Source organism: Podarcis erhardii (assembly GCF_964252035.2).
Source record: "Podarcis erhardii genome assembly, chromosome: 11".
NCBI classification, from domain to species: domain Eukaryota; kingdom Metazoa; phylum Chordata; class Lepidosauria; order Squamata; family Lacertidae; genus Podarcis; species Podarcis erhardii.
The window spans coordinates 48,301,268-48,313,288 of record NC_138501.1 but is presented as its reverse complement, the minus strand read 5'-3'; the positions used below and the strand labels follow the sequence as shown (position 1 = coordinate 48,313,288).

Genomic DNA, 12,021 nt, shown 5'->3' with positions numbered 1-12,021 from the left:
TCCAGACCTCCTCATACCTCCCTTTCTTATATTCCAATTCTGATTGTTTGTTCAGCAAATCCTCACCATTAGTTCTTTTACTTATTTCAAAACCTTATTTTCCATATCTCTTAAGCATTACAGCTGGAAACCACTTAATTTCTATCCAACATCATGCTAACATTCATTAATTTTACAATATTTCTGCAAATAGTCTTTAAACTTCTTCCAATCTTCTTCTGCCGACCCTTTTCCCTGGTCTCGGATTCTGCCGGTCATTTCTGCCAGTGCCATATAGTCGATCATCTTCATCTGCCATTCTTCCATAGTGGGTAGATCTTGTGTCTTCCAATATTTTGTGATAAGTGTTCTTGCTGCTGTTGTCGCATACATAAAAAAAGTTTTATCCTTCTTTGGCACCAATTGGCCAACCATGCCCAGGAGAAAGGCCTCTGGTTTCTTCAAGAAGGTATATTTAAATACCTTTTTCATTTCAATGTAAATCATTTCCCAGAAAGCCTTAATCCTTGGGCACGTCCCCCAAAGGTGAAAGAATGTACCTTCAGTCTCTTTACATTTCCAACATTTATTATCGGGCAAATGGTAAATTTTTGCAAGCTTGACTGGGGTCATGTACCACCTGTAAATCATTTTCATAATATTCTCTCTTAAGGCGTTACATGCCGTAAATTTCAAACCGGTGGTCCATAACTGTTCCCAGTCAGCAAACATAATGTTATGTCCAACATCCTGTGCCCATTTAATCATAACAGACTTCACCGTTTCATCCTGGGTGTTCCATTTCAGCAGCAAGTTATACATCTTTGACAAAATCTTAGTTTTGGGTTCTAACAATTCTGTTTCTAATTTCGATTTTTCCACCTGGAATCCAATTTTCGTGTCCAATTTATAAGCCTCAATTATCTGATAATAATGAAGCCAGTCTCGCACTTTGTTTTTTAGTTTCTCAAAACTCTGCAATTTCAATTTGTCTCCCTCTTGCTCCAAAATTTCCCAATATTTTGGCCATTTGGACTCCATATTGAGTCTTTTAAAAGCTTTCGCTTCCATTGGTGACAACCACCTTGGGGTTTTCCATGTATAACACGCTCCCATGTATAAGAGGCCCCTTATTTTGGGGGGCTCCAAATTAAGAAAATGGGGAGAGATTGCCCAGAGTTGTTGTTCAGCTTTTTGGGGGAGTATTGCCCAGACTTGATGAGCTTTTTTTAGGAGGGATTGCCAAAATCGCTCGCCCACATAACCTGCTCTGCCACTCGCACACGTCGCAATATCTGCTTATCGTCTGTCCCCTTACTGGCAGATGCCACCAATCACCCGCCCAACTCATGCACCAACAGCCAATCAACACCAGCCCTTGCCGCAGCCACCAATAACATGCCCAATAGCTGATGACAATCTCAGGCTCGCGGGAGCAGCCAATCACATGTCCCTCCTATGCACTATCCGTGTAGAAAACGACCCCATATTTTTAAACTAATTTTTAAAAATAAAATAACCTCGTCTTATACATGGTAAAGTACGGTATATGCTACAATGCCACATAGCCACTGGGCTGCTTTGTAAACTTCTATTTATTTAATACATTTACGTGCCACTTAATTACTTGCATTTCTCAGCAGGGCCTATAAAAACAATCCACGGGAAATGGGGAAAACAGAACAATAAAAAATGGACACTACAAGTGAAAGTGAGGGCGATGGAAATGGAAAGACGGTCATGTTCACAAGTAGCACGAAAAGCGGGAGGTGGGGAATATGTTTGTGGAAAAGGGAATCTGGAAGAAAAAGGAGGCAGCTTAAAATGTTTGTGGAAAACCTGTAAGCAGCATTGGTTTAAGTCTACCAACCAGCTCTTTGATCCACGAGGGACAGAGTGAAGAACATCTTTCTATAGCTCTGTGGCGCTTCACAACCATTCCCTGAACTCGCACGACCCTACTTAGCTCGGAGACATGTGAATCCTCTCAGCCGGCGCTGTCTGAACTGTCTGACAAACTGCTAACAGTTTAGACTTCTCTCCAAGAATCTCGCCGCATGTCACTGCTAAATTACTTAAGAGATTAATCTCGGGTACATTCTTATCAGCATAATTATGTATCCCAATCACTTCAAGGGAGCCTTTCCCAGTCAATCAGCCCTAATGAACAATCTGCTCACGAAAACACTGGAAAGCCTGACAGTTCATCGTGTTCAAAGCAAAAGTTGTTCCTTATTAGCAGAGGCGTCCAAACCCTTTTGGCTTCTCTGCTTCAAGTGGGGAAATTAGTTCCCAGTCCACCCTCCATGCGATAAGTCATTCCATCTGAAACGGCCGATCACTTGTATATCTCCTCCCACTACACACACAAATTTACACAAAACAACTGATAACTTTATCTAACTGTTTCAGCCATCCCTCCCATTTAGGGGCATTACCACCCGGCTAAAGGCTGCATAGCTGCAGAAAATGACATCTAATCGCCTTGGAAACTGAGCGATTGACAGGGAGACTGGCAGGTGCTCACAATTGGGGAGGAATGCAGTTCAGTTTGCATTCCTAACAGGCATGTACCTAATTCGCTGCTCCCAAAATCATACACGGACCCAAACTGTGGCTGTTCTTCGAAAGGACTTCTCCAGATTTCGCAGTGCATTTCTCAAACCAAGCAATTTGTGCAAAAGAAAAGGATATATTAGGGGAAGAGGTACACAAAACACATGGGTTAGTGGAAAAAGCCCCCTACAAAAATGCACCATAAGGGTGCTTGTTTGTTAAACAGTTTATATTAGGCAATACTGCCTATAAATTAAGAAAAAGGCAAACTAAAATGCCTTTAGTGAATTCTCATGAGAACTTAAAAATGCAATCTTATGCGAAAAGGTTGGAAAAATGAGAAATCAAAACTGACAGATTTTGTCCTTCCATAGCAGATTCCTGACATGGGATAGGAATAATGAAAATGGCTTTGGTACCCATCATTGCTACCTCTCCAGCTAGCTTTTGCTCAGTCTCTGAAAGTCACAGAGCCATAGAGTTGGAAGGTAACCCCCCAAAGATCATCTAGTACAACCCTCTGCAATTCAGGAATCTCAACTAAAGTATCCATGACAGATGGCCATCCAACCTCTGCTTTAAAATCTCCAAGGAAGGAGAGTCCACCATCTCCCAAGGGAGACCATTCCACTGTTGAACAGCTCTTACTGTCAGAAAGTAACCAATATGATCAAGGGTCTGGAAACCAAGCATTATGAGGAGCAGTTGAGGGAGTTGGGTAGCATGTCCTCCTAGAAAAGAGGAGTCTAAAAGCAGAGACATCACCTTGCCAACAAAGGTCCGCATAGTTAAAGCTATGGTTTTCCCAGTAGTGATGTATGGAAGTGAGAGCTGGACCACAAAGAAGAGCTGGACCATCGCCAAAGAATTGATGCTTTTGAATTATGGTGCTGGAGGAGACTCTTGAGAGTCCCACGGACTGCAAGAAGATCAAACCTATCCATTCTGCAGGAAATCAGCCCTGAGTGCTCACTGGAAGGACAGATCCTGAAGCTGAGGCTCCAATACTTTGGCCACCTCATGAGAAGAGAAGACTCCCTGGAAAAGACCCTGGTGCTGGGAAAGATGGAGGGCACAAGGAGAAGGGGACGACAGAGGACGAGATGGTTGGACAGTGTTCTTGAAGCTACCAGCATGAGTTTGACCAAACTGCAGGAGGCAGTGGAAGACAGGAGTGCCTGGCGTGCTCTGGTCCATGGGGTCACAAAGAGTCGGACACGATTAAACAACAAAAAGAGCAGATATGATAGCCATCTTCAATATCTCAAGGGCTGTCCCATGGAAGATGGAGTGAGCTTGTTTTCTCCTGCTCTGGCGGGTAGGATTTGAACCAATGGCTTCAAGTTACAAGAAAGTAGATCCCATCATAACATCAGGAAGAACTTTATGGCAGTAAGAACTGTTCGACAGTAGAATTGGACTCCCATGAGAGGGTGTGGATGCTTCTTCACTGGAGGTTGTTAAGCAGAGGTTAGATGGCCATCTGTCATGGATGCTTTAGTTAAGATTCCTGAATTGCAGAGGGTTGGACTAGATGACCCTGGGGTCCCTTCCAACTCTACAATTTAATGATTCTATGGACTACAACTCCCATTCTCCCTGAGTCCATTGACCATGCTGGCTTGGGCTGATGGGAGTTAGAGTCCTATAGATAGATAATTTATTACGGTCGGAGAGCAGCTTATGAAACACACTTGGGGTTACAATCCCAGAAGGAAAACAAACATTTAAAACAATGTACAACAATAAATTTAAAATTTATAAATGCGATAAGCGTATAGAAACTTAAAACTTTAAGATAAGCTACTGCAGAGAGATGACCCAGAATCACCCATGGAAGAGAGTTTGGGGATTTTCTTAACAGACTAGTTTGGGTTGGGGGATGGTCTGCCTCTACAGATCTGTACACAGAATCTGGCAACCGTCCGGGTCATCTTATGATCTTTGCCTAACAGGAGAAGGTCAATATTTTGCTTTTCCGGGAGGTAGAGTCCTATAACAAGTAGAATGCCCCAGTTTCCCCCTCACTGTGTAAGGACAATCCACTCCTCTTCCAGGTAGAATCTTCTATTTCCTACTCAAATTTATGAATGGGCAGTTTCTGTCCATTTTTCATTCTTGTACTCTGGCCTACCTTTCATAGCTCATTTCTAGGCTCTCGCAAGCAGAAAGTGACCCTGTCTAGCTCCCTGCCCCGGGCATTCAGGGAGGTCTGGCAAATCCCAGCTGGCAGAGACGCTGCAAGGTTGCAATAATGAGACATGATGGATTTGTCAAAGGGGAAGCTGGATTGGATTAGCCAAAAGACCATTCTGGCCAGATGGAGCAAAATGAGAGAAGACGCAAAGCCTCAAGGAGGTGGAGGTGGTGGTGGAGGAGAACAAGAAAAGCTGAAGAGCCAGGATAATCTAATAAAGGCCTTATTGGTAAAGACACTACATGATGTCAAAGAATTTGGTGGCAAATGAGGCACAATCCAAATAGACAAATTTGCACACTATATCGATTTGTTGTTGGCATCCGTCTGTCTTGGGAGACAAGGGAGGAGTGTGCCTTTGGGGGTGAAGTCAACCCATCTGAGAGTCACAGCACCTGCTGTGGCTGTAGAGACTCATATGGGAGAGACATGTTTGGTTGCAGCTGTGGGAAGGTGAACCCCTGGGTGGTTAAGTCCAGTCAAAGGTGACTATGGGGTGTGGCGATTATCTCACTTTCAGACCGAGGGAACCGGCGTTTGCCCACAGACAGCTTTCCAGGTCATGTGGCCGGCATGACTAAACTGCTTCTGGAGCAATGGAACACTGTGATGGAAACCAGAGCGCACGGAAACACCATTTACCTTCCTGCCACAGTGGTACCTATTTATCTACTTGCACTGGCATGCTTTCAAACTGCTAGGTTGGCCGAAGCTGGGACAGAACAATGGGAGCTCACTCCATCGTGCAGATTTTAATTGCTGACCTTCTGATCAGCAAGCCCAAGAGGCTCAGTGATTTAGACCCCCCGTGTCCTGGGGGAAGGTATAATTTATTCTAGTTGATGGGCAGACAAGGAACTAATGTAGAACATAAAGAAACCTTTTGCCACTAATGGCAGCCACTTTGATCAGCTGACTTTGTTTCCCGAGCTGTTTCAGCAGCTATTGCCCCAATACTTTAAAGCAGTTCTTTGCAAGCGTAAGAGACAGGTGGGTCATGTTGCAATACTCGGCGGCTACTATCCTCAATGCCTCTGTTGTACCTGCACTGTTATGTTGCCATCTTTTTTGGTGATGCAGTGTATTCTTGTTTTGAGTGCTTTTTCACTACATCTATTTGCTAATAGTCTGGAGTTTTCCCCTCCATATTCATAGAAGCGTTGTTTAGAATATAGAATGCTGACCATTGTTTTTTTGATTCCTAGGGAGTCTAGTTCTCTCCTTTTTTGTTCTATAAGTTGAAGGAGTTTTTCGGATCCTGTTTGTTTGTAGCATGATGAGAGGGCAGTGATGTCTTGATCTATTTTCCTAATTTTTGAGAAGGTTTGTTTTTTAAGGAACGCTTTCTCTTTTATGCAAGCTCCTCTGGTGACTGCTTTCATTGCGTCCCATAAGAGGGGTGTTGTTATAGTGTCTACATCATTTTCCTTGAAGTAGTTTTGGAGAGTTTTTGTGAGACTCTCTCTGATTTGTTTGTTTGTAGTTAGGATGGGACTGAAGGACCATGATGGGGTGGTTTGTGGTCCCTCTCCTATTTCAACGGTGACTTCTACTGGGGCGTGATCTGTGATTTTACCTATGTTTGTTGATTCCATTGAGGGGTTCAGACCCTGTGTGAGTAGAATGCTGTCCAGTCTGGACACTGTACCATGGCGTCCAGATTGGAATGCCTAGCTGGTGTCTCCCAGGTTTTGTTCACCCCAGATGTCTTAGAGACCCCTGTTGACAGAGGTTGGGAATCACAAGTGGGGAGAATGTAGCTACACACCCAGGCACCGCTGGCAGGCTTCTCTGGTTGGCAACCGTGAGAAGAGGTTACTTGATGACAGTGGTGTAGCATGGGTTGCCAGGGCCCAGGGCCACACTGGGAAGGGAGGGAAACGGACAGAGTATGCATGCACATTCAACTGCTTAACAGTGTCCGTGTCACGCAGGGATCACAGGCACAGAGATACAAAAAGAAGAATCATGCCGTAGTCTGGAGAAGTCACTTCCTAGTTCACACAGAGAAGCAATTTTTAATGGAGCCCAACGATAGAAGCACAAAGCTGGATTGTAGCAGTACCGGGTGTTGAAATATTGCCCGGGGCAACCATCCCATGCCCCCCATACTAGGCCACTGCCTGCTGAATTGCCTTACCCCATACATGCCCACTAGAGTGCTTTGATCTGTGGAACTGGCACTGTTACAGGTACAACATAAGATTTACTATCCATTTTCATGCAGCGGCACCTAAACTTTGTAACTCCCTGCCTTTTGACTTTGGATAAGCGCCTTCGCTGTCTGTTTTTGGCACCACCTTAACACATTTTTGCTCAGGTAAATCTATCTAGATCTGCAGAAGGTTTGTGTGTGTTTTATTCCCTTTTTAGCTGCTGTTGCTTTTCATCATTTGGAATATTTTTAAATACCTGCTTTTAGCTTTTTTAAAAACAATCAATAATTTTAATCCAGGCAGAAGGCATAGCATGGAAGAGCAACCATGCTGCCTGCAGATGGCCGTCAGGAAAAAGCAAAGGTTTATTTTGCGGGGGGTGGGGATAAAGCTGAGTGGAGTGATTGTCTATGCAAATTGTGCCTCTCAAACCCTTTGTTGTATAAGGGTTCCTGCGCTGGGATCTCTGATTGGTGCACATTGCTTATGAGCCATGATTAATGCTCTCCTATGAGAGGTCTCCCAAGGTCTGGCAAGCTGTGAAAACAATTTCCCTGTCGAGCTAGGAAATTATACAAGACGTCCTCCTCGCTGCAGGCCATTTATGAATCCGATCTCTGATAGAGAGCAACACTTTGTCAAGTCATCATTGTCTCTCTCATATTTTTTTTTACAGCATTTATAGATTGAAAGGGGGGGGGGTTGCATAGCTGAGAATCACCCCAAGCCGCACACCACCCAAACAGATGCACACCAAATATAAGTGATTTTTGCATTGGGATATTTTGCAGGAATCATATTCAGATGATGTGTGGTGAAGGGAAAGGAATAGGATTTGGTTGGGCATGCACAATTTGTAAGCCATCAAACTAAGACATCTTCCCACCTGCACAGGTAAGGGAGTTACTTACACGTCACTATAAAGAGGAACTGCATCACCAAAAAGGAAGGCAAAACTGGATACAAAGCTGCATGAAATTTGCATATGAAATTTATACGTATCAATGCAAATTTGGGGGCATGTCAACTAGGTTTTACTCAGAGTAAGCCCACTGAAATTATGGACCAAAGTTGCAATGCAGTCCTAACCATGTCTACTCATAAGTAAATCCTGTTGAATTCAGGGAGCCTTACTCCTAGGCAAGTAGGGTTAGGATTCCTGTTGAATTCAGGGAGCCTCACTCCTAGGTAAGTAGGGTTAGGATTGCAGCCTTAATCATGCTCCTTAACTTCAATGGGTCTACTTTGAGTATTACGCTGGATACCAAACCCCCTCCCTCCAAAAAAGTTGCTATACCTCCTTGGGCCCTACTAGGTGACCTATTTATTTAGCATTCATCTGGATTTGTTTGCAGGAAGATTAGATGATGTTGGCTATTTAATGACCATGCATTTTGACTTGTTTGTGGGGAGATGAGATGATTTTGTGTCAATGCAAGTGTTATCCCACGCTTTACAGTTCACTTCCCCATCACTTTCCTTATTGCAAACAGTTCAGCCTTTCGGAGGAGCAGATTTGTTGTGCAACACCAACCAATCCTATGCACAAACACGGGCACACACTCACACATGCCGTAAGAAGAGTCTTCATAGCTCAGAACAAGCTCCATATAGAACAAGCACCTTGCTTTTCACAGTGACTAAACAGCTGTCTTAGGGAAGACCCAAAGCAGAACATTCTGCTTAGTCGTGGGTTTGCTGAATACCAGCTTAGCTGAATACCAACCAAAGGAAACAGCACCCTTCCCCAGCAGTTTCAGCTGCCAGATAGTAGTGCTGGGAGATATCCTGCAACTGACAATGGAAGTTTCCTATTGAAGGGGGGGTGCTAGTTACTGGGGACGTAGGCTCGGGTCGGACCTGAGCTCGGCCATGTGTCCTTGCCCTCCTACTTCTCTCCTCAGCAGTGGCAATGTTGGGGCTCCTTTCTTTTTTCTCCCTACCTGCCCACAGACTGTCTCGCCATAGTGGTGCATGCTCTGGTTATCTCTCGCTTGGACTACTGCAATGCACTCTACGTGGAGCTACTTTTGGAGATGACCTGGAAACTACAATTAATCCAGAATGCAGCTAGACTGGTGACTGGGAGCGGCCGCCGAGACCACATAACACCGGCCTTGAAAGACCTACATTGGCTCCCAGTACGTTTCCGAGCACATTTTAAAGTGTTGGTGTTGACCTTTAAAGCCCTAAACAGCCTTGGTCCTGTATACCTGGTCCAGTATACCACTCCCATCGTTCTGCCTGGACGCTGAGGTCCAGCGCCAAGGGCCTTCTGGCGGTTCCCTCACTGCGAGAAGCCAAGTTACAGAGAACCAGGCAGAGGGCCTTCTCGGTAGTGGCGCCCATCCTGTGGAACGCCCTCCCACCAGATGTCAAAGAGAACAACAACTACCAGACTTTTAGAAGATATCTGAAGGCAGCCCTGTTTAGCGAAGCTTTTAATGTTTGATGCATTACTGTATTTAAATATTTTGTTGGAAGCCGCCCAGAATGGCTGGGGAAGCCCAGCCAGATGGGCGGGGTATAAATAATAAATTATTATTATTATTTATTTATTCTTTCTCTCTCCTCTTTCTCCTCTTTCTCCTCTCCCCTTTCTTTTCACGTTAGCTCTGGGGTTTTCCTGGTCCCAGAGCTCCACTGGACAGTCAGCCTGGTGGCCGGGCGCTCTCGCACCTGGCTCAATTTGGGTCAGGAGGGTCAGCGGCTCCCCCAGTTGATGCGCCAGGCATCCCTGGTTCCCCTTCGGTAGTGGCGGTGGCAGTGGCAGTCTCAGCAGCCCAGAGCCAGCCTGGTAGGGCAGTTGGTTCTGGCTGGCTTCAGGAGCTGCTCACTGTCGTGGCGCCCACCATGTTGCCTCACTGGAAGTCAGATGTTTCCCATTGGACACAATGACTTGTAGTCATCGATGGGCTTTCCCCCCTCCATTTGTTTACCTCACTCTGCTTTGAAAGCCATCTAAGACAGTGACCATCTCACCATCTTGTGGCGCAATGGCACACACACTCCATTGCAGCACTTTTTAGCACAAAACACACACTGCCAATGGGAAGACCCGCAGCTCCACAAAAAAGCTCCAACCTCTGCTATCTTTGCGGGAGACTGCAGAGAGCTACAGCTAATCAAAACAGGCAGTACTGGACTTGACGGACCAATCATCTGAAACAATTTATGGCAGCTTCATATATGTAGGCTGGGAGGATGTTTTGGCCCTCCAGATGACACTGAACTACAACTCCCATCAACCATAGCCATTGGCAATGCTTGCTGGAGCCAATGGGAGCTGCAGTTCAGCGACATCTGGGGGGCAAAGGTCCCCCAACTCTAAGGGACACATAGCTGTCAACTTACAGATTTGAAAATAAGGGATCAACAGCCAACATAAGGGATTTTCCAAGCACAGGTATGTTCAACTTCTGAGCTCCTCCGAGCCAAAGGCAGAAAGCCCAGCCAGCAGCCAAACAAAGCCTCAAGCGGTGGTTCCCACAGTGCAGCAACCCGGCAAAGGGGATGCAGCAAGGAAAACCACCGCTTTGAAGCGCTGAGCAAAGGCGAGTCCCCAGGCAACACGGCCGATTTGATTGGCACAAGGCATGTAAGCTCCACCCCCCAGTCATTCTTAGACTCCTTATTGGGTGAGCAATGCAGCCAAGCAACACAGTTGGAGCCTCTCTCCTCCCTGGCCGGCAGGAAGGAAGGGAGAGGAGCTGCTTCCTTTGAAACCCGGGAAATTTAAGGGACATCATCAATAAGGGACAGCAGCGGGACACAGCGCTGGGATAAGGGACTTTCCCCCCAAATAAGGGACGGTTGACAGCTATAAAGAGATGTACTTGGGATGCCTTGTTTCAGTACAGCCTCCAATTGCTCTGCCCTCTTTGGGGAGAAGTTTGGATCAAAGGCCCACAACACCAACACTCCCAGACCTCACTCTTCACTTGTACAGTTACCTCCATACTTTTTACTTCTTCAACATCCAGTCCCATGACGGAGAATTTCTCCACGGAGGCATCTGCAAACTCAGTCTGTCCATCTGGGAGGTCAAGCCACAGCCGGCCCGTCTGCAGCTTCCGGGGACCTGAAATGATGATATAGACTCGGCTGTCGGTGTCTGAACCCAGCTCGGCACCCGTGGTGACAATGATGTGGTAAGGAATTACTGGAAAGAAAGGAAGAATAAGGCAAGTGAGCGGTGGAGGGTGTGGGAAGGTTCCATGTTTAATCCTTGGCATCTGCAGGTAAAGGATTTCAGACATGAGGTCTATTCATGGGTTCTTTGACCGAGACTTTGGGGAGCCACTGCCAGGGACAGTGAGACCCTGCCTCCACTATGCATTTAAAGCATCATCATACCACTTTAAACACCCATTGCTACTCTCAAAGAATCCACGGAATTGTCATTTGTTAAGGGTGCTGACAGGCATGTAAAGGTAAAGGGACCCCTGACCATTAGGTCCAGTTGTGACCAACTCTGGGGTTGCGGCACTCATCTCACTCTACATGCTGAGGGAGCCAGCGTTTGTCTGCAGACAGCTTCCGGAGCGGTACCTATTTATCTACTTGCACCGGCATGCTTTCAAACTACTAGGTTGGCAGGAGCAGGGACTGAGCAACAGGAGTTCAGCCATTCGCGGGGATTCGAACCGCCAACCTCCTGATCTGCAAGCCCTAGGCTCTGTGGTTTAACCCACAGCGCCACCCATGTCCCTTCTCCCCCTGACTACTCGTCATCAACCCACCACCAGACCTCAGGCTCTGAGCCTTCTTCCCTTGGGGGTTCCCCAGCTGGTGCCCTCCCCATTCCTCTGCATCCAACCAGTCATTGATAGGGGCTAGGCGTTGGTTGTTAAAAGGTAAAGGTAAAGGTACCCCTGACCATTAGGTCCAGTCACGGACGACTCTGGGGTTGCGGCGCTCATCTCGCTCTATAGGCCAAGGGAACCAGCATTTGTCCACAGACATTTTCTGGATCATGTGGCCAGCATGACTAAGCCGCTTCTGGTGAGCCAGAACAGCACATGGAAATTCCGTTTGCCTTCCCGTTGAAGTGGTAACTATTTATCTACTTGCACTTTGATGTGCTTTTGAACTCCTAGGTTGGCAGGAGCAGGGCCTGAGCAATGGGAGCTC

The 12,021-nt window shown here is 46.2% G+C and overlaps 1 protein-coding gene across 5 annotated transcripts in view; it reads right to left on the bottom strand.

The window, feature by feature from the left end:
* LOXHD1 (lipoxygenase homology PLAT domains 1) overlaps window positions 1–12,021 on the bottom strand; it is a 198,326-nt gene that overhangs the window by 34,652 nt on the left and 151,653 nt on the right. For all 5 annotated transcript variants that reach the window (XR_014161414.1, XM_081881330.1, XM_081881332.1 and 2 more), the window contains one exon: window positions 10,842–11,050. Coding sequence is in view for 4 of the 5 variants with exons in the window: in XM_081881330.1 (XP_081737456.1) it covers window positions 10,842–11,050 (209 nt within the window). In the remaining variant the exon portion in view is untranslated. The remainder of the gene's footprint in view (window positions 1–10,841; window positions 11,051–12,021) is intronic.